The 22,141-nt window shown below is 38.7% G+C and overlaps 2 protein-coding genes across 10 annotated transcripts in view; one reads left to right on the forward strand and one right to left on the reverse strand.

Annotated features, from left to right (window-relative positions):
* The window catches only part of LOC143644781 (uncharacterized), a 64,058-nt gene extending 46,179 nt beyond the window's left edge, over nt 1-17,879 (reverse strand). For 4 of the 9 annotated variants that reach the window (XR_013156862.1, XR_013156861.1, XR_013156859.1 and 1 more), the window contains exon 1: nt 17,787-17,855. Coding sequence is in view for 2 of the 9 variants with exons in the window: in XM_077114227.1 (XP_076970342.1) it covers nt 17,787-17,796 (10 nt within the window). In the remaining 7 variants the exon portion in view is untranslated. Of the gene's footprint in view, nt 1-17,176; nt 17,206-17,786 lie in introns of those variants that run through there. The other 5 variants (XM_077114227.1, XM_077114228.1, XR_013156864.1 and 2 more) reach the window with 4 other exon arrangements.
* NELL1 (neural EGFL like 1) overlaps nt 1-22,141 on the forward strand; it is an 884,414-nt gene that overhangs the window by 138,149 nt on the left and 724,124 nt on the right. The window contains exon 4 of the mRNA XM_077114226.1: nt 12,024-12,194. Coding sequence (XP_076970341.1) covers nt 12,024-12,194 — 171 coding nt within the window. The remainder of the gene's footprint in view (nt 1-12,023; nt 12,195-22,141) is intronic.

Raw genomic sequence — 22,141 nt, forward strand, 5'->3', positions numbered from 1 at the left:
TACAATGATTCATTGATATTAAGTCACATTTTTTGGTGGAATTCCATTTTTTTAAATAAGAAGAAAATGCATGGTTAGGAATGTGTGATGCTATAAGCAGAAAGTTGGTACTTTCTGGGGTCAGTGACCCCAGGTAGTTAGTAGAGACATACCTTAATTATGATTTCCAGATTTATAGGTAAAATTTGTATACCTGAAGTTAGAGTGTTCTAATTTCCGTTGGTGTATAACAAACTACCTAAAACCACTCCCAAGTTTACTATGTTCTCAGATTTTGTGGGTCAGGAATTTGAACAGAGATCTGGAGAAATGGTTTTCTCTGCTCCACAGTGTTTGTGGCTTCAGCTGGGAAGAGTGGCAGCTGGGGAATCATCTGGAGATGTTTTCACTAATGTGTCTGGTGTCCATCCTGGTTGTTGACTGGGATCCCAGTTGAGGCTGTCTACCAGAACACCTACATGTGGCCTCTCCATGGGTCTGGGCTTCCTCCAAGCATGGTGGCTTCAGAGTAGTTGGACTTCTTACATGGTAACTTAGGACTTCAAGCATGCATATTTTGGCAAACAAGATGGAAAACACCCCACCTTTATAACTGAGCCTTGAAATTGCAAAGCATTATTTTAATGTCAAAGCACGGAAAAGCCCACCGAAATTCCCAAGAAACAGACGTGAATTCCACTTTTCAGTGGGGGGAGAGTTAAAAATCACACTATTGAAGAGCATGCAGAGATGAAAGATATAGTTGTGGATATATTTGAGAAATACAGTATGTCAAACAGAGTGTAAGGCCATATACAATGCAGATTATCTGTCATTAATAGGATATAGGTGGCTGTATTCATGCCTACTGCCATTTCTTTCTGTTTGAAGACTAGCATTTGCTTTGTGCCTATAGTTACTTCTCAGTTTATTCTCTTGACTCAGTTTCATGTTCCAGTTCCTCTTTTTAATGAGTCAAGGCAGTCTGATAACCTCCAAATTTCTGTGGATCATTATCAGCCAAGTTTTAGTGCTATGTCTCAGTTGAATGTTAGTCTGTGTGAGGAATGGTGTTTCTGCTCCATGCTGTCCTTGAAGGACCCAGGTTTATTCCATCTAGTTGCCCCAGCATCCACTAACTCTCTCTTAACTGTCTTGGCCTGGAAGTCATACACATCACTGGTGCTAGTATATGGTTAGTCACATGGCCCACCTAGATTCAAGAGATCTGAAATGTATTCTAGTTTGTGCACAGGGCATGGGTATTAGCTATGTATGTGACATGTGCCATTTCCTAGCGTCTCTCCTCCAAGCTGCCAAGGAGCTTGGAGTTTGAACATTGGCAGAAAAGTCAAGGATGGAATGAAACTAACAGATAAACCAACCACTCAGTTTCTTTTCAAGTTTACCACTTTGAAAAGTACTATACAGATTATAAGAATTTAGACTTGAGCTAAACCTTGAAGACTATTAAGTTTAGTAGCTTAAAACTATTTTTGGAAGTGTATCTCTTTTATCCAAATGAAATCCTTGGCAAATTCCGATTTATATAACATATGAAAGTTAAGTTGCTCTGATTAAAAGAGATTGCACCTCCACTCATTTCTTCTCTAGTAGACCCTAAGGCTCTTCCAAGAAATTCTAGGACTTTATGGATCACATCCAATCCCTTTATTTTAGAGACAAAAGAAGTTGAGCTACAGAGTAGGGACATGATTTGCCAAAAATGACATGTTTCATCTGTAGTAGGCTTAAAGTTGGTACTCAAGTTTCAATATTCCCAGGCCAGTGCTCTTTACCATACTACTTCGTTAAAAATTGTGCCATTGCTTCTTTCTCAGTACACATAGTCCTTGAGACTAGTTTCTGAGGCAGAGCACAGTATGCCTGCATGTGTCTGGGCTTATTCTCTTCATATTTCCAGCACTAGGCAAAGGCCCAGGAGAGGGAAGAGAACTACATGAACAGCTGTGTTGTTTTTTTCCATGGTCATCTTCCATCGCATCAGGAATGAGGGGTCTGCAGGGAATTTCTTGGCAGTGGGCACCGCGGGAGCTGGGTAGGAGCAACTTGTGTTCAACTGCACTCTCTTGTCCTCATAGACCCTGAAAGGATGATGCCACTGGACCCAGAGAGGAGCAGAGTGTTGGGAAGATCATGGGTTCTGGAATTACGCCGTCCTAGATTTGACTCTTAGGTGTTATTTAACTTTGGGCAAGACGTTGAGCCATTTTGAGCCTCAGTTTTCACAGCTGTAATATGAATATAGTAATAGCCATCATTTCAAATTATTGGGAGAATTTGAGATGATATATGTAAGGTGTTTGACGCAGCAAAAAGTCATGTGATGTTTGAAGTTGAGGCACCCACCTTGATGTTTCCAGACTCTTGTTTAAGTCATAGTTCTGCCACCTACAACTCTATGAACCTGGGAAGTTTCTAAATCTCCAAATCTTAAAGTCCTTCTCTGCAAAATGACATTGTGGTTAAAAGTATGGACTCTGGATGCTACAGAAATGCATGGACCTTGGAGCTCAATTGCTCGTTTGAATCCTGGTTCTGTTCTTCCCGAGCTGTGTAGCCTTGTGCTAGTTTTTTAATCTTTCTGTGCCTCAGTTGCATCCTCTGTAGGACAGGGATAGTTATAGTAAGTAATTTATAAGATTGGTATGAAGATTAAACAAGTAAATATTTGTAGAATAGTGCCTGGTCCATAGTTAGTGCTAAATGAATGTTTGTCAAGACAAATAATAAGTAGATAAATATCTCTTCGGGTTGTGGTAGAGATTATAGTGATATGAAGTAAAAAGTCTAAAAGCAGCTCCTGGGAATAGTAAGCAGCCAATAAGGTGTTAGTTATTATTAAATGAATAATGTGAGCTATGTAGGTTTTGTTATTATTGTTATTATTATAACTCATAAAGATAGAGTTAACCTTTCCTAAGGTCCTACGAACTGCTAGACCTATGCTAGGAAATTGTTCTTTAAACTTTTTTTTAAATGCTTTTGGGATTTTTCAGAATTTGGGGGGAATGGTCCACCCATTCTCTCTTTATATGTGATGATTTTTTTCCCTTTGGAGAAAATAGCTGGGGCTGCCTGATTTTCTTGCTGTTCTGAGAATCCTGCTAGGGATTTGCACTGGGTTGGAGTGTGGCCTTGTTTCCCCAATCCATTTTGATCTGACCTCCCCACTCAGACTGCCCAGGCAGTGCTTACTTGCTCAGGACCACAGAGAGACCACTTTTGAGATGTAAACAAGTACAGCACTAACTCAGAAACTCTTTAGTAAATAGCCAATATGTATTCTTGTGGAATAGCTAGAAATGAGTCTTTTTTAAAGAAACTTTTTCCATTTTACTGATGCATTATATTTGATACCATTTAAAAGTAACTTTTGTTTTTTTCTACATTGTATATAGTAGCACTACATCCATCCAGCAGTAACTACTTTAACATTTTGAATATAGATAGCCTTTCAATTTATTATATAAAAATCTCAAAATGGGATCTCTTGGTATTGATTTTGGAAGACATAATAAACATTTCAATAAAAATAACTTGGTTGATCTTCCTATGGTATTGCAGTTGTTCATCCTGAACTTTATTTCATAATATGCCTTGGAATTCAATAGTCCTGGGAAATCTGACTTCAGTTCATGTGACTCTGATTGTATCTAATACCCAAAGGTTGGATTTGGGGAATTATTCATATGCATTCTACATAGATTCTCCCCAGCACTTAACCCTGGGGTTAGGTTCAAAAACTCAGCCATGTATAAGGTGGGAAAGATTTGACTGATAGCATTTGTGTGAAAGCTCTCCCTCACTTTTGGAAGACAGTTTTGCTGGATAGATCTTGGATGCCATTTTTTTTTCTTCACGCACTTTAGGTATTTCATTTCACTGCTGTCTTGCCTCATAGATTCTGATGAGAAATTGGCACTTTCATCTTATTGAGGCTCCCCTATAGATGACACATTGCTTCTCGCTTGCAGCTCTCTTTATCTTTGGTATTAGTTTGATTACATTCTGTTGTAGTGTCGGTCTGCTGGCATTTATCCTGTTTGGATTTTGTGGAATATCTTGGATATGTATGTGCGCATCTTTCATTAAATTTAGGAACTTTTCATCCATTATTTATGTGAATGTTCTCTCTGCTCCTTTTTCTCCTTCTGGAACTCCCACAATGCATATATTATTGGTATGCTTGATGATATCCCATGGGTTCTTCAGGCTCTGTTTAATTTTCCTCATTCCCTTTTTTTTTTCTGAACCTTTGACTGGGTGATTTCAGTGATCTTATCCTCAGGTTCACTGTTTCTTCTTCTAGCTTCAATCTTCTATTGAATTTTCTAGGGAATTTTAAGTTTCTATTACTGTGGTCTTCAGCTCTGTTTGGTTCCTTTTCATAATTTTTCTCTTTATTGATATTATCTTTGTATTCATCTAATCTTTTCCTAATGTCCTTTAGCTCTTTGTTCATGTTTTCTTAGCTCTTTCAGCATATTTAGGACCATTAAAAAAAAAGTCTTAGTCTGGTATATCCAGGTATGGTCTATTTGTTGATGGTTTCTAATGATTTAACAGTTTTCTTTACATAAGCCATTGTTTTCTGTTTCATGGTATGTTTTGTAATCTTTTGTTGAAACCTGGATAATTTGATATTTTATCGTTGGAATTTAGACTTTCTGTTCTTAGGTGTCTGTTCCTTGAGCTTATATCCAACTAATATTATGACAGTTTTTCTTGAAAGGCAGGACCTAATAAAAAAAGGATGAAAAATAAGAAAACGCCTTTTCTGTCTTTGCACACTGGCTTGTGCAAATACTCTCTTTCAGTGTTTAACCATACAGTGAGTTTGGAGACTAGCTTGAGGCATGGCATCCCCCATCTTAGTTTCCTTGGCTGCTCAAGCACATGCCATGCAATAGATTGACTTAATCATGGGAATTTATTAGCTCACAGTTTTAAGGCTAGGAGAAAGTAAAAATCAAGGTGTCATCAAGGTAATGCTTTCTTCCTGAAGGCTGGCATTCTGAGCTGGCTGCAGGTGATCCTTGGTCAGTCCTCTGACACATGGCAATGTACATGCAGCTTCTCCTGGCCTTTCCCTTCTTTTCTGGATTTTGTTGGCCTTCAGCTTTTTGTTTCCTGTGGCTTTCTTTTTATTTGTCTGAATTTAATTCTGCTTATAAAGGACTCCAATAATGGAATGGAGACCCATCCTGGACACACCTTAACTGAAATAACCTCATCAAAAGATTCACACTTACAGTGGATTCACACTCACAGGAATGGATTAGGTTTAAGTAAATGTTTTTCTGGAGCACATACAGCTCCAAACCACCACACTGTAACTTCTGTACAAGTTTCTTGTCCCTTGTACACATGGCCCTAGGAATGCATATATGGATACAAATGCCCCCTCTACTCTAGGAAACAGGGTTTCCCTTGTACACATGGCCCTAGGAATTTGTACATGGATATGATGCCCCCTCTAGGAAACAGGGTTTCCTTATGGTCCCAAGTGCTCCACTGTTTGTCCCGGTACTTGCAACGCTTTATCCCAGGCATTTGCAATTTGACTAATCTTCTATAGCATTATATAAGAGAGCTCTGTGAGCTGCTTTTGCTTGCAGGACAAGTCTTGGGATAAGTGTACAAGTATTGTCCTGGTTTAGTCTTGCAGGCTACCAACAAACAGAGTGACCCAAACATATATGCTCCCAATATGTAGACGAGGGACCTGGGTATACATATGTTTTTACTCTCTCCAAAACTGGGACCTGTTTTGAATGCCTGGCTCTGCACCAAGCCGAGGAGAGGACAGTGGAGGGGACTGCATGAGTGCCTGGAGATCCCATCATTTTTAAATTGCCTTTTTCTTGACTAGGTGCTTGCTTTATTTCTGCCATCTTTTACTATTTTCTGAGGCTTTGAGAATGTTGTTTCTGACAATGCTGGATTTTTATTCAAAGCTTCTATCAGAAGAGGAAACACTGCAGCATCTCATTCGGCCATCTTGATCAGGATGGGCTCTTTACTGCTTTTTTATTTTCAATTCATTTTTTAAAATGCAATTTTATTGAGATATGTTCACACAACATAGAAACCATCTGAAATATGTAATCACTAGTTTACAGTAGCATCACATGGTTGTACATACAGCCCCATGATAAAATTTAGAATATTTTCATTGTTCCAGAAAAGAAATAAAAGTAAAAAAGAAAACCCTAACCCTCTCATACTTCTTATCCTCCCCATATTATTGACGTATAGTGTTGGTGTGGTGCATTTGTTTCTTTTGATGAAAGAATATTAAAATCTACTGTTATTATAATGTATAGTTTGCAGTTGGTGCATTTTCCCCCTATATACTCCTCTATTATTAACTTCTTACAATCATGTCATACATCTGCTCTAGTTCATGAAAGAACTTTTTAACATTTGTACAGTTAGTCATGGACATTGTCCACCACAAGATTCACAGTGTTATACATTCCCATGTTTTAACCTCCAATTTACCTTCTGGTGACATTCATGATTCTAAACTTCCCCTTTCCAGTGCATTCACACAACATTCAGCACTGTTAATTATTCTCAAAATAACGTGCTACCATCACCTCTGTCCATTTCGAAACATTTATGTTCAACTTAATTAAACAGTCTGTGCATATTAAGCAACCGCTCTCCATTCTTTAGCTTCATTCTATATCCTGATAACCTATATTCTGTATTTTATGTTCGTGAGTTTACATATTATAATTAGTTAATATCAGTGAGATCATAAAATATTTGTCCTTTTGTATCTGACTTATTTCACTTAACAATGTCCTCAGGGTTCATCCATGATGTCGTATGCTTCAGGACTTCATTCCTTCTTACTACTGAATAATGTTCTGCCATATGTATGTACCACGTTTTGTTTATCTGTTCATTTGCTGATGAGCACTGGGTTCTTTCCATCTTTTTGCAATCATGAATAATGCTGCTATGTACATCAATGTGCAAATGTCTGTTTGTGTCCCTGCTTTTAGATCTTCCAGGTTTATTCTGACTGGTGGTATTGCTGGGTTATAAGGTAGTTCTATACTTAGCTTCCTGAGGAGCCGTCAGACCATCCTCCAAGTGGCTGTATCATTTTACATTCTCACCAACAGTATGGCTACTGGAACACAGCACTACATTTTCAGGCAGTTCCCTCCAGCCTCTCCACTACGTCTTGAACAACAAGGTGATATCTACTTAATGTGTAAGAATAACCTTCAGGATAACCTCTCGACTCTGTTTTGAATCTCTCAGCCATTGACACTTTGTCTCATTTTACTCTTCCCCCTTTGCATAATTTCAGTCTTTTAAAATTTATTAAGACCTTTTTGTGTTCCAGCATATGATCTATCCTTGAGAATGTTCCATGAGCACTTGAGAAGAATGTGTATCCTGCTGTTTTGGGATGCAGTGTTCTATATGTCTTTTAGGTCTCATTTATTTATCATATTATGTTCTCTGTTTCTTTATTGATCTTCTGTTTACTTGTTCTATCTATTGGAGAGAGTGGTATGTTGAAGTCTCCCACTATTATGGTAGAATCATCTATTACTCCCTTCACTTTTGGCAGTGTTTACCAGTGATTATTTTATCTTTTGTCAGATTATCCCTTTTATTACTACATAGTGTCCTTCTTTATCTCTTATAACATTTTTGCATTTGAAGTCTATTTTGTTGACATCAGTATAGCTACTAATATCTGCTTTCTTTTGGATACTACTTGCATGAAATATCTTTTTCCATCCCTTCACTTTCATCCTGTTTGCATCTTTGGGCCTAAGATGCCTCTCTTGTAAACAGCTTGTAGAAGGATCATACTTTCTAATCCGTTCTGTCAATCTGTGCATTTTGATTGGAAGTTTACTCTATTAGTATTTAAAATTATTTCTGTAAAGGCAGGTCTTGATTCAACCATCTTATCCTTTGGTTTTTATTTGCCAGATCTATTTTTTCTCAATTTTTATTCTTTATCATTGCTAATATTAATCAATTCTGTACCCTTCTCCAGACCTCTCTGTCCTGTCTTTTCTTTTCATCCGGCAGGGCTTCCTTTAGTAGTTCTCATAGCTCTGGTCTCTTACTAATGAACTCTCTCAGCTTCTGTTTATCTGTGAATATTTTAAACTCTCCCTCAATTTTGAAGGACAGCTTTGCTGGATAGGGAATTCTTGGCTGACAATTTTTCTCTTTCACTACCTTAAATATATCATACTACTGCCTTCTCATCTCCATGGTGTCTGATGAGAAATCAGCACTTAGGCTTACTTGGCTTCCCTTGTATGTGGTGAATCACTTTTCTCTTGCTGCTTTTAGAATTTTCTCCTTCTCTTCAGCCTTTGACAGTCTGATTGCTGTGTGTTTTGGACTGGGTATATTTGGATTTCTTCTGTTTGGAGTACGTTGGTCTTCTTGGATTTGCATCTTATGTCTTTTATAAGGGTTGGAAATTTTCAGCCATTATTTCTTCTAATATTCTTCTTGATTCTTTCCCTTCTCATCTTCTGGAACACTCATGATGCGCATATTTGCACACTCTTTGTTGCTTATCATTTCCCTGAGACCCTGCTCAAATTTTTCCATTTTTTTCTCCGTTTGTTTTTTTTTCTGTTTATATTTTGTTGATCTGCCTTCTAAAGCTCGCCGATTCTTCTGCTTCTTCAAATTTCCTGTTGTGTGTCTCCAATATATTTTTAATTTCATCTATAGTGTCTTTTATTTCCATAAATTCTGTTATTTATCTGTGTATTCTCTCAAATTCTTCTTTATGCTCTTCTAGTGTCTTTTTAATATTCTTTAACTTTTTATACACGTTTTCCTTCTTTTCTTTGAATTGATCCTGGAAATTTGTTTGCACATCTTTGATTAATTGTTCCAGATTCTGTATCTCCTCTTTTGATCTTTTTGATCTGTTCCTTTAACTGCACCATTTCTACTTTTAGTTTTAGTATGCTGTGTGATTTTTTTGCTGATATCTGGTTATCTCGTTATTTTAATGGGTCAATTTTGAAGGTTGATGCCTCTCTGTTGCCTGGGTTTATATTACGGCACTTCTTTGACAGTTGGGTCATCTGTATTTCTCAACCCAAACTGGGCTGTGTACCCATGCAGGGGATATAGATGGAGCTCCTCTGGGCCTGGGATCAGGTCTGGAGAGGCTCTGAAAAGCTCTGCAGTTCCCCTGCACTTTCCAAATTTTCCCTGGCCAATTGATGGCACCTTTTGGTGACTTACTTGTCCTTAGAAGCCATTTACCTTCTGGAGCCCTGGCAGCTTCTGACCTGTGGGGTTGTTGTGTCCTTCCTTTGCTGGCCAAGATCTGGCTCAATGTGGGGCTGTATCCCCCACTGTACTTGCAGCAGAAGACTCCTCCAGCTGCTCCAGTCTGCAGCTGTCTCCCAGGTAAGGATCAGATCTCCAGCTGCTGTTTTCCTCAAGAGTGAGGTATGGGCACCAAGACCCAGGTGCAGCAAACACAGTCTCTGTCCACTTTTTCTCTGACTGTTCGTCCCTCACTGACCTGGACCTTGAAATGTCCTCCCCCATCCCCTGGGTTGCCAGACAGTTGATTTGAGTAGTTTCTGCTTGTCTACTTGCTGCTTTTAGGGAAGATTTTGCTTTTGCCTCCCTGATCCTCCACTTTGGAAACTCCTCCTATTGCCCTTTTATATTTCGCCCATACTTGTGGCTTAAGTCCTGCCAGGGATCCCTGTGGATTTGAGTTTGTGTGTCTGGATACAGGTGGGGATCTGTCTTACTGCTGTGAGAGATTTTGTAGTCTGTGTCCCTGGTCGGAGTTGGGAGGGATCCCAGCTGCTGCCTGTGTGCACTTCCCGAGGTGTGTGAGACCAAGTGAGGTGGTGAGGAGAAGACTGGCTGGTCCAGCATGGAAGTTTCCTACCTGGTATTTTTCTCTTTGATCAAGCATTTGTGGGCTCTTTCTCCAGTCTGTACCTTCCTTCAGAGTTTTGAACAAATGAGAATTAGCCTTTTTTTCACTGAGTTTCTGGGTTGAGGTTTTTAGTAGCTGTTTTCATTGCCATGTTGATGACATTACTCCTTTACTGCTATTTAAAGTGATCTTTAAAACATCTTTTTACAATACACTGAACACTTGAAATTGTGTGGCCAAACACTAACAATAAAGATGAAATCTGGTTAAATGTATTTGCCTCCTTTTAAAAATGAATCCATCAGGTGATCTCTGTGAGCATTGTAATTGTCATTGAGTTACTTTCAAGGTAGTCCTTTCACAGAAGCTCATTGGTCAAAATGGAGTAGTTGAGAGATGCCCTATAATGTGTGAATCTTGGTAAGGTCTCAACTATGAGGTTATGCTATTGTTTTCTATAGGAGCTGTGTGGTTTTGGGAAAGGTATTTAATCTTTCTAATAATCTTTGAACTCATCTGTAAAACTGGTATAATAATACCTGTCTTAAAAAACAAAATGAGATGAGGTTTATGAAAGTGCTTGGCACATTATTGCACATGGCAGGTCACTCATTCAATGACAGTTTCCTTTGCTTCCCAAGTTCTTTCTCTTAGGTCATTTTCTAACTTCCTTTGCATGTTTTTAGGGGGTACATATTTTATTCCCTTATTCACTGCTCTCAAAGCTCCTTAAGAGCAGGATATTTAAATTGTTTTTTTTTTTTTAGCCCTTCATTTTGTGTTCAGTAACAGTGTGTTGAATGTATGAATACATGGCCAGATAATCTCTAATTTTTACCCTTTCAAAGAGGCTGAGTTTCATGATATATTAATTTCAGTTCTTACAGAAGTTGCGTTTTATATTTTAGATTAAATACGCTTTGGTTAGTAGTGTCAGGCCAACCCAACAGATCAGAGAAGCTCCATGTCTGTCCAAATCGAGGGATTGAGGAATTAAACCTAGATTCTTGTCTAGGCAAGTATCTAATGAGTTGTCTCTCTGCCTGAGTTGCTGGGAGTCAGTGCCAGCTTAGGCTATCCTTACTCTGTTGTTATCATGGCATCATCTGGTAGAGACAAACTGATGGTGCACAGGCTGTCAGATTTAGACCCAAGTTAAATCTTGGCTTGGAGATGTTATTTAATTTCTGAATCTCAATTTTAGAATCTTCAAATGAGATACTAAAATCAATTTTGTAAGGCTTCGTGGGTGAGAAATTAGATAATATATGTCAAATGCCTAGTGCAATGCCTGGCAGCGAAATTAGGCTTGATGTTTATGATGACGTGGTGACACATGCCAGAGGAAAGGCATAGAAGACTAAATATGTCCCTTACCCTTGGAAGAACCAGTCCTGCTGTGGGTCTGATGCGTGTCCCAAAATTGTCTATGATGATTGCATTGTTGCTGCTAAAAATTTCTCATGGATTTGGAAAATATGGTAAAAATTTGGGAAAGTAGAAAACTCAATTGTATGTTTCATTCCATGAAAACTTGAAATATTGAAACAAATGATGTGAGTAGCTTCAACTTTTCCTCCTCAATGACTAGAAATTGTTCTCTAGTTATAGCTTTTTGTCCAGGGTGAAGAAAAATATTTTTTAAAAAGCCTTACTAATCTCCTCAGTCAGACAGTTTCTTTCAGTTGCTGATGTTCAACATGACTTCTATTTCCTTGAAATTCTTTAAAAAATATAAAATGGCTGTTCTAAAAATAAACATCAGTAAATCCATTCCTCATGAATAGGCTTTTTATAGATATTAGAAGGAGGGTTCTGAACCGACTTCTAAGAGAGACTGCACCAAGCTTTGCTAATTTGCTTATGGCCTGTTACCTTATGGTGGATCAATTGAGCTCCAGTTCATAGGCTCAAGGTGTTTGGCAGGAGGGCTCCCAGACAATAGTTTAGCTGGGTTCCATACAATACAGTTGATCTCAGGTTATGACTTTTCCTGTATGGTTTAGCTAAGTTTAGATTCTGAGATATGTGGGAGTAAGCGGGTGGGGATTGATGATGACTGTGCTATGTAAAATAAAACCAGTCTTTGTTTCTTTATATACAGCTATTTTGAACTGGAGAGCAGTGGCCTGAGGGATGAGATTCGATACCACTACATACATAATGGGAAGCCCAGGACAGAGGCATTTCCCTATCGGATGGCAGATGGACGGTGGCACAAGGTTGCACTGTCCGTCAGTGCCTCTCACCTCCTGCTCCACGTTGACTGCAACAGGTACGCATTTGCCTTTGATATTTGGTGAGTCTGCCCTTGAAATCAGGCAATGGAAGGAGAAAAGAAATGAACCCCCTCCAAGGCTGGCTTAGAAACAAAAACCAAGGGACTCTAATTGTAATTTAACCTACTGAATGGGCCATTAGGCTTGCTGAAATGACCAACTGTAATACGCTAAGAAAACAGTCCATTAAGATGAAATGGTATCCTGTGATTAGGAACAAATGTACAAAAGGTTGATTACAGATCGGGGAATATTAAGTGCACCTCAGTGTACTCCAGGCTCTGGCTGAAATTCCATGGAGCTGTGATCACAGTTAACTGTGATATATTGTTGTTGAGTTCGTTCCACTTGGAAGCGAATAAACCAGTCTACCTTAGAATGAATCTCAGCAGCCTGTGCCACTGAAGTGGCTACTTCTATTTCATTTTATCAAGTACAGCTTTGCTTAAATATCTTTCCTAAATGGAAACTGCTTACGACACTGGATTTTGAATAATGTGGAGTTGTTTTATCATTCATTCTCTGCAGAGGAATGAGCTTTTCAGCTTGTCACAGAATAGCAGGACTGTTTGTGAGATCTGGGGCATTTAACAGGAGGCTCTAGGTTGGAGTGGAAAGACATTGTGCCCCATGTCTGTCATTGGAGGCAGGTTTACTGACAGCTGAAGAAAGGAGAAGATCTATTAGAGACCAATAGGTCATTTGTGGTTGAACAGCTAGATAATGTTTGTGATGGCTTGAAGTTGTGTACCCCAGAAAAGCACATTCTTACTCTTAATCAATTCCTGTGGATGGGAGCCCATTACATATAGGACCTTTTGATGAAGTTATTGAGTAAAGATGTGGCCCTGTAGAGTCAGTGTAGATCTTAATCCTATTACTGGAAACCTTATAGAGAAGGTTGCACAGAGGTAAGCCATGTGGAGCCAGCCAGAAGCTGGAGCCCTGATGAGAAATGAGAAGATCCCACTATGTGTGTGGCCATAAGATGGAACAGCCAAGAAACCCCAAAGATTGACAACTAGCCAGAAACTGTGGGCCAGTCAGAAGATACTAACTCTGGGAGGAAGCAAATCTTTCTAGCCTCTAATACCAAGAGCGAATAAATTCCTGATGTTAAGTCAACTCTTTGTATGGTATTTGTTTTGTTTCTTAAAGCAGTGATGATAAAGGAGAATGGTTTGATCTCTCCAGAATCCACTGAAAAGCCTATGTATAGTGACCTGAGTCCAATTACAAAGAATTTGTTGCATTCTAAGCAGTACCTATGTGTTGAGCCTTCTCATTCATGATATCCTCAAGGTTAAAATGACTATTCAGCCTCAGGACTTGCTCTCTTGGGCCCAGGCTAGAGGCAGACATGTGGGGAGCAGCCTCCCTCCAGAGCTTAGCAAGATGACGGATGTTAAATGTCAGTCACCTCTGGACTACATTTATGATTAGCAGATACTTGAATATGCTTCTCGTTCCAACTCTGAGATCTCTTTCAGAAGGTGACCTGGAAGGGCAGGATACAGAAACCAGGCTTAAGAGAAGGCCACCTATTTTGAAATGAGTCTTAGTCCACTTTATGATATATTCAGGGTGCTTTCTGGACTTCTGAAGAGTCATGGCTATAGCCGGATATAAATCTGTATTTCCACATGAACCTCTGACTCTTTTTTGTTCCGGAAACAAAACTATGTAGCCTGGGTAAAGCCAACCCCCAGCTGCTGTCTCCGTTTTTACTCTCAAGGACTCTCTTTGGCACCTTCAATTTTGTAGAGTTAAAGTGGCTCTAAAGCAGGTAGCACACCTGCTCATCCCTGCCCCATGATGCCCAAGTGGAAGAGAGAGGAAGGGTCCTACGTGTCCTCATATGCCACAGGACAGAAAGAGACTTCAAAGCCCTCGTTTAGTAATTCCTAACCCAAAAAGCCCTGAAGACACCACTGTTTCTTTACACCTGTACACTTTTGCTTTTTTTCTTCCAAAACTTTTACTCTCTGATTTCTGGTATTCTTCTCTTTAGAGAAGAAAATGAAGAGGAGAGAAGATGTATCTTTGCCCAATCAGGGTTCATACCTTCAAAAATTCTCTGGTCTCTGGGAAAAATTATCTTCTGCCATTGTCAGTCACTTGTTAGCTGTGTGATATTGGGCATTTCAATTTCTTCAGTTGTAGAACAGTTTATAATGATAATAATACTCATTGATTACACATGATAAATGATCTAATCCTGTAAAGAACTTAGGTTGGTGCTTGACTGTTGGAGCTCATTTCATGTTTTTTGTTGTTGTTGTTGTTATAGTGATAAGGATAATTATATTTTGTATCTCCATGGTGCCTCTTTGATCATGTCTCTAAACTTTCATCCACTGTGTCTCCTTCATGACTAGTAAGGTGTCTTTGTATGGAAGGTAGAATGAGGATGGGAGATCTGGGTCCACAATATTCTTTAGGGTCTGCCCCATTTACGTGGAATGAACTGAAGGACTCTAAATATTCTCACCCTCTCCTGAAATTTGTCACATCTTGATGTATGGCATAAACATAAGATCTTGGAGGCGAAGCATGAATGAAGTTGTTGTGGCTTAATAATTTGTGGAAACTAAACATAAATCAGTTTTTCAGACAGGTCAGGGAAAAGAAAAGCCCTGAAAGACTTGGCCACAGGAGAGGAAAATTTTGATTTTGGTGTAGGAAGTCTAGAAACATGGCTCTCCAATTTGACTACACATAATAGTATCTGGGGAACTTATAAGAAATCATGGATATAATCTTCTGTTGACCAAGATGGTGGTGTAAGGTAGTCTGGGATGCTTTTCCCCTATAGAACCTTTGATCAACCTTTGGAAACTAGCAGAGACACCTTCCTCAAAACTCTGGAAAACAGCTAAATGGTTGCAGTAACTTGGCAAGTGTCGTATCAAGAAAATACAGCTTTAAAAATGGTAGGAGAAGCTTGTGATGCCTTGGTGGATCCTTCCCCACACCCTCCCCAGCACAGTGTGGAGTCAGTTTGCACTCCTAATGTGGGTAACTAGCCCCCTTCTGGAGGTACCACAGTAAGGCCAAGACCAAGCACAGGTCCAGGATAATATGCAGGCTAAGAAAAAATGGAGAAGACACTGCACATCACAATGGCCTCAGGCTGATCTTCTTGCTAGGAAGGCTAAACTCTGGAGGAGAACACCAGCCAACACAGAACCAATTTTCTGAGATTGTGTTTTAGTGTTTGTTTTTATTAGCTCCTGGCACTTAAGGAAATCTCTGTCAAATCACTAACTGAATAAAACTTAGGAAACAGCTCAGGGATTAAATCCTACAGTTAACACTTTAGAATGTTACACATACAGTGTAGAAAAAAATTACATGATAAACAAAGAAGTAAGAAATGATGTCATTTCCAAAATAGCAAGAAAAAAGTCCAGAAACCATCAAGTTTGGACATACCAGACCATTAAAAAAAAATAAAAAAAGATTCTCAGTATACTCAAGGAGTTAGAGGAGATCACAGAGAAAGAACTAAAGCTTATCAGTAAAACAATTAAGGAATAATATGGGAATTGCAATAGATAGAAATTTTAATAAGGAGCCAAGCAGAAATTCTGGAGTTAAAGGCCACAGTAAATAAAATGAAAAATTGCCTAGAGAGATTCAGCAGGAGAATGGAGCTGGTGAAAGAAAGAATCAGTAAACTCAAAAACAAGACAAGTCAGATGATTCAGGCTGAGGATCAGAAAGAACAAAGAATAAAGAAAAAGTAAACAGAGCCCAACAGACTTGTGGGACACTATTTATCATGCCAATATATACATTATAGGAGTTCCAGAAGGAGAAGAAAGAGAGAAAGGGTCAGAGGAAATATTTAAAGAAATAATGGCAGAATATACTTCCCAAGAAGTATTCCAGGTTTATCTCAAGTATGTGAGTGTGGTTCAATATAAGAAAATTGATTGATGTAATATACTACATCAGTAGAGTGAATGAAGAAAACCACTAATGCTCATCTCATTTGCCACAAACAAGGCATTTCATAAAATCCATCATTCTTTTGTAATAAAAATACTTAAAAAACTAGGAATAGGAGGAAATTTCCTCAACATGATAAAGGGCATATAGAATTCCATTTTTAATAACAGCTGAAAAAAATCCAAATATCTGGGAGTAAGTTTAAGAACAATAATGTAAGGGACTTCTACATGGAAAGCTATAATTATTGTTAAACACACCAAAGAAGATCTAAATTAATGTAAGCACCATCCATGTTTATGGAATAGAAAACTAAATATTGTTAAGGTGTCAATTCTGAACCATGGACTATAGTTAATAGTACAATAATAAAAATGTGCTTTTATCAGTTTTAACAAATGTCCTGTACCAGTTCAACATGTTAATAATAGGTTGGTACATGGAAATTCTGTATTTAATATCTATGACAGTTCTATAAATCCATGACTTCTCTAATAAAAACAAAAGGTGTCAGTTCTACCCAAAGTGATTTACAGATTGAGCACATTCATTGTCAAAAGTCTAACTGTGTTCTTTAAATGGAAAAGCCAGTTATCAAATTTATACGGAAAGGTAAGGGGTCCCCCTCCATAGCCAAAGCCATCCTGAAAAAGAATGAAATTGGAGAGCTCACACTTCCAATTTTAAAACTCATTACAAAGCTACAGTAATTAAAACTGCACAGCACTGACACAAGGACAGACATATAGAACAATGAATTTCAATTCACAGTCCAGAAATAAACACTAGTATCTCTGACCAATTGATTTTTGACAAGGGTACCATGTCCACTCATGTGGAAAAGTATAGTCTCTTCAACGGATATTGCTGGGAGAACTGGATATCCATATACAAGAAATGAAGGTGAACCTCTGCTTCACACCATATACAAAAATCAACTCAAAATGATAATAGACCTAAATATAAGAACGAAAATGATAAAACTCCTAAAAGGGAATATAGGTAAGTATTTTCAGGACTTTACCTTCATCAGTATTTTCTTCCACTTTATTCCAAAAACACGAGCAGCAAAAGAAAAAATAGATAAGTGGGATTTCATCAAAATGAAAACTTTGTGCCTCAAGATACTTTATTATGATATTAATGAACAACGTAGAAAATGGGAGAAAATATTTGGAAACCATATATCCAATAAAGCATTAATATCTAGAATGTATAAAAACATCCTACAACTCAACGACAAAAAGATGGACAGCCCAATTTAAAAATGGGCAAAAAAACTAGACTGAGCATTTCTCCAAAGAAGGTGTACAAGTGGTCAGAAAGTGCATGAAAAGAAGCTCACCATCATTAACCATTAGAGAAATGCAAATAAAACCACAGTGAGATACCATTTCACATTCACTAGAATGAGTACTATTAAAAAATGCAAAATGGTAGGTTTTGGGGAGGGTGGAGAGATAGGAATGTTGTTCATTTTTGGTGGAAATGTGGAATGGTGCAGCCACTGTGGAAAATAGTTTGGAATTTCTCTGGCAAGTTGAGTATAGAATTGCCATATGACTGGACAATCCCACTTTTAAGAATGTACCCAAAAGAATTGAAAGCAGGGATTTGGACACATATTTGCTTACCAGTGTTCATATCAGCATTATTCACAATTGGTGAAGGATGGAGGCAACCCAAGTGGCCTAGCAACAGATGAGTAAACAGAATGTGGTTTTACACACAATGGAATGTTTTTCAGTCATAAAAAGGAATCAAGTTCTGATACATGCAACAATATGGATAAACCTCAAGGACATCATTGAGGGTAGAGGCCAGATACAGAAGTACAAATTATGTATAATCTAACTGATATGAAATAATTAAAATGTGTTCTAGTTTGCCAGCTGCCAGAATGTGATATATGAGAAATAAAATGGCTTTTAAAAGGGGGGAATTTATTAAGTTTGTGGCTTTACAGTTCTCAGCCCATAAAAATGTCCAATGTTAAAGCAAGGATATAGAAATGTCCAATGTAAAGCATCAGGGAAAAATACCTTGGCTCCAAAAGGCCAATGAAATTCAGGGTTTCTCTCTCAACTGGAAAGGCCATGGCGAACATGACAATGTCAGCTAGCTTTCTCTCCAGGCTTCTTGTTTCATGAAGCTCCCCCAGGGGTGTTTTCCTTCTTCATCTCCAAAGATCCCTGGCTCTCAGGCTCTTGTGGTTCTCGTGGATCTTGTGGCTCTGCTCCTCTTTCCAAAAAATGTTTCCTCTTTTAAAGGATTCCAGTAAGCTAATCGAGACCCCACTTGGAATGGGTGGAGTCACATCTCCCTCTAATCAAAGGTTAATACCCACAACTGGGCAAGTCATATCTCATTGGGGGTAATCTAATCAAATTTCCAAACGATGGTACTGATAGGGATGAAAAGAAATGGCTGCTTTCACAAGATGGATCAGGATTAACACAAGGCTTTTCTAGGGTACGTAATCCTGTCAAACCTGCCCAGAATGGATAAGTTCATAGAGTGAGAAACCAGGATGGAGGTTTCCAGGAGCAGGGGTGGTGGTAGAGAGTGGGGAGTTGGAGCTTAATTGGCGCACGGTTTCTGTTTGAGGTGATGGAAAAGTTTTGGTGGTGAATGGTAGTGACGGTGGCACATCGTTGTGAGTATGGCACATCATTGTGTATGTTTGTGCTTCCTAGAGGGGGATTTTACGTTGTATGTATGTTATCAGAATAAAAGTAAAACAAACCAAACAAAATCACAGGATTGAACAATGCACACAATGAACCCTAATGTAAACTATGGACTATAGTTAAGAGTATACTTATAAAGTCCTTTCATCAGTTGTAGGATAGGTACCACTCTGATGCAAAGGAATTGATAGTGGGGAAAGCTGTGTGTGTGAAGGGGGTATATGGCAACTCTGTATTTTCTGCATGATGTTTTTTTGTGAACCACAACTTCTCTATTAAAACAATTAAATCATGGATAGCCAGGCCCCATCTCTGACCCATAGGGTCCGATTCCCTGAAGGTAGAACCTGAGAAACTATATTTTAAACAAACTCTCTCATAATACTTCTTGTGTAAGGTGTTTGGCCTTGGTACATTGACTGGTGTTTCAATACCACTGGGGTTTGGATAGAAGAAGCTAGAGAAGAGGCTGGCTGGGTGGCAACAGATAATCAAGGGGCCCTGGATAGCAAGGGGCCTGCAATAGGCCTCCGAGGAGGAGGAGGAAAGGACTAAGGGAAGGGTGACGTTGAATGCGCAAAATGAACTTCTTCACAAGTTTCCTTTCAGCAGCTACTAGCAAAGCTTAAGGCATCAGAGGCTCTGTACCATGTATCAAGATACTGGTCTGCCACTTGCTATCTAGGCCACCCACACAGAAAATAAATTTCACAAAACCTAATTTTACTGACTATGCACTTCTTGCTACATTGAGATGCTTGTATTTCTATACCTCTTATCCTTAGAGTTATGCTATTAATTTTTTCAACCTCTCACCCACTAGAGTTCTGCTGATTAGATGGTGATGGAGATGATAATAGAAAACATGTACTGAGTGTTGACTCAATACATGTTTATTAATTAATATAGATTAATTCAGTGAGTATTCATGCTGTTGCTTTTCTCTTTTTAAGATGAGGGAGCTGTTTTACATTTTTTGTTGGTAATCCTGCTGGTACTCAGTGGCATGGCCACATTTGAAGACAAGTTTGACTTTTGAGTACTTGCTTCTAACCACGAGGCTTTTCTGTCCAACAATGGGGACCCTTGGTACTGGATTTGAAACATGAGGGAAAGGCCAAGAATCTGATTCAGTATGCACAGCTTTCTCTTCTCTGCCATTTTCTTCCCACTTGTCTTATGTTGCTTATCACCTTAGAGTGATTGGTAAGATGTAGGGTCTCATAGTGGAACCCGTTTCGTTGGCAGGAGGGAAGGGACTTACCTGTATTAACTGTACATCTACTACAGACAGATAATGTGCAAGAAGGCATTATATTTTAATTAAATATGTGGGAACAGTTTTATTAGACCCATTGGATAGATTTGTAGAGATGGAGAGACTCAGAGAAGATAAGTAACTAGGTCTCGGTCACAGCTGAAACTTTGAGCTGGGTTCCTTCTCCCAAACCTTTGTCTTTTCACCCCTTCCTCCATACCACTCCTTACAGTGCTAATGAAATGTGCTGCCTTGGACAAGTCACAACCATACCAGGGAAATCTTCCCATGGGAGAGATGCTACAGAATGTTCAGGAGTGATAAAAAAATTTTGAAATCAGTGAGAAAAGATTTCCCAGGCAATTTCATCACTGTAAGGAATCTTAGTGTGGAATTCTCCACTTTTTTTTTTATGTTTGAATGGAGAAAGGGAACTTTTTCAGACCTAATTGCCCAAATTGTCTCAAAAAAAGTGACTGCTATTTTATTCAATAGTTTAACACTTTCTCCTTGCTACAGAGACTTAACATGTTTTCCCTGTTTCAGCTGTTTATCTGGGCTAGTTGGAACCTTCCAATTGTGGGTAGCAGAATACCTTAAATTAGAAACATAAAAGGAGCCATTCAGTTGAGTGGCCCACCTGTTTATCTCTTTTGCCTTGGATTTTTCCTATGGCTGCCTTTATATTAACAGTTGCCAACAAAGCTGAGAATGAGGCTTGAACCCATCCTCCCTCAGATTTTCCTGTTCCATTCTCAGCTTGCCTGGAAACCTGTCTCCATTACCCAAAGCACAGACTCTGCCAACATCTAGGATTCCGTGCATAAGCTTTCTCTCCCATTCACCAAAAAAGGTTCTCTTTCCTTCTCTTTACTTGGTAACTTCTCATTCTTAGTTGGCCTATCAAATCAGTGTAGTGGATACACTATCTCTGCCAGGCCATGGAGGATACAAAGAAATAAAAAAGCAAGTCCTGCCATCAGAAAATTCATGTCTGCTCATTCAGTAATTTTTAATTCAGTGCAAAGCCACCAGGATCTCCTACAGTGATGAGTCTGGCCCCTGGATCTCACACTCAGACTGCAGCCTTGGGAACAGTCTGATTTGACAACTCATAATAGCAGCTGAGCAATGGCAAGGATGGAAAATAGTCATTCCTAGCATCTTGCTCTTAAATGGACAGTGGAGCTGAGCTTCTCAGCAGCTAAGGAATGGACTGGAAAGTGCTTTTCATTCAATTGCTACATTCGTTTGACCAGTACTTTTTGTAATATACAGGTGTCCCAATCCTAAGCCAACCCGTCTTGCCTCACTGCTGGAAAATTTATCTGTTTAGCAGTCTATCACACTGTGATACAGAGCTCCGAACTCTCACTTCGTTTGTTCAGACTCGTACAAGTGTGCACATACAGCTGCAGCCTGATTGTCACCATGACAGAGTTAACTCAGTGATTATAATCTAGACAATAAACATATTTATATTTTCCTTTTACAACATGCTATTTATTCATTGTAGAGCACATCCAGTTTTTTTCAGACAACTCATGATCTTGAAAAGGATGCAGAATCAGAAAGTATACTATAAATTACTAATCAAGTCAGTAATTCAAGATTTCTGTCTAATATTTTGCAGTAACTTCATAACAGTACATGAGTAACTTCATAACAGAATATGAGCATCTGTTTCTAACTGTAGAATTTTCATGATGCAATGTGTTGATATGACATCTTCTTTCCAGGAGCCCCTTAAGTATTTACAAACGTAATCTTATTAAATCTCAAATTCCTTAAGGTAGTTAGGCCACATGTGTAATATGCTACATTGATTTTATGCAAAATATGATGAATCAAAAGTCACAGCTGCCAAGAGAGCCAGGCCTGAAATTTCAGTCCCATTTCCCAGATTGATATATTCATTTCACAAACAGAAATAAATGTGCACAACCCATCATCAAAATTAACTAAAATAAAACTGGGTAGTCATCATATACCTTATGCCCAACAAATCTGTCAGTTCCAGATCATCTGACTAAGAGGAGAT

The sequence above is a fragment of the Tamandua tetradactyla genome, chromosome 8 (assembly GCF_023851605.1).
Source record: "Tamandua tetradactyla isolate mTamTet1 chromosome 8, mTamTet1.pri, whole genome shotgun sequence".
Classification (NCBI taxonomy): Eukaryota; Metazoa; Chordata; class Mammalia; order Pilosa; family Myrmecophagidae; genus Tamandua; species Tamandua tetradactyla.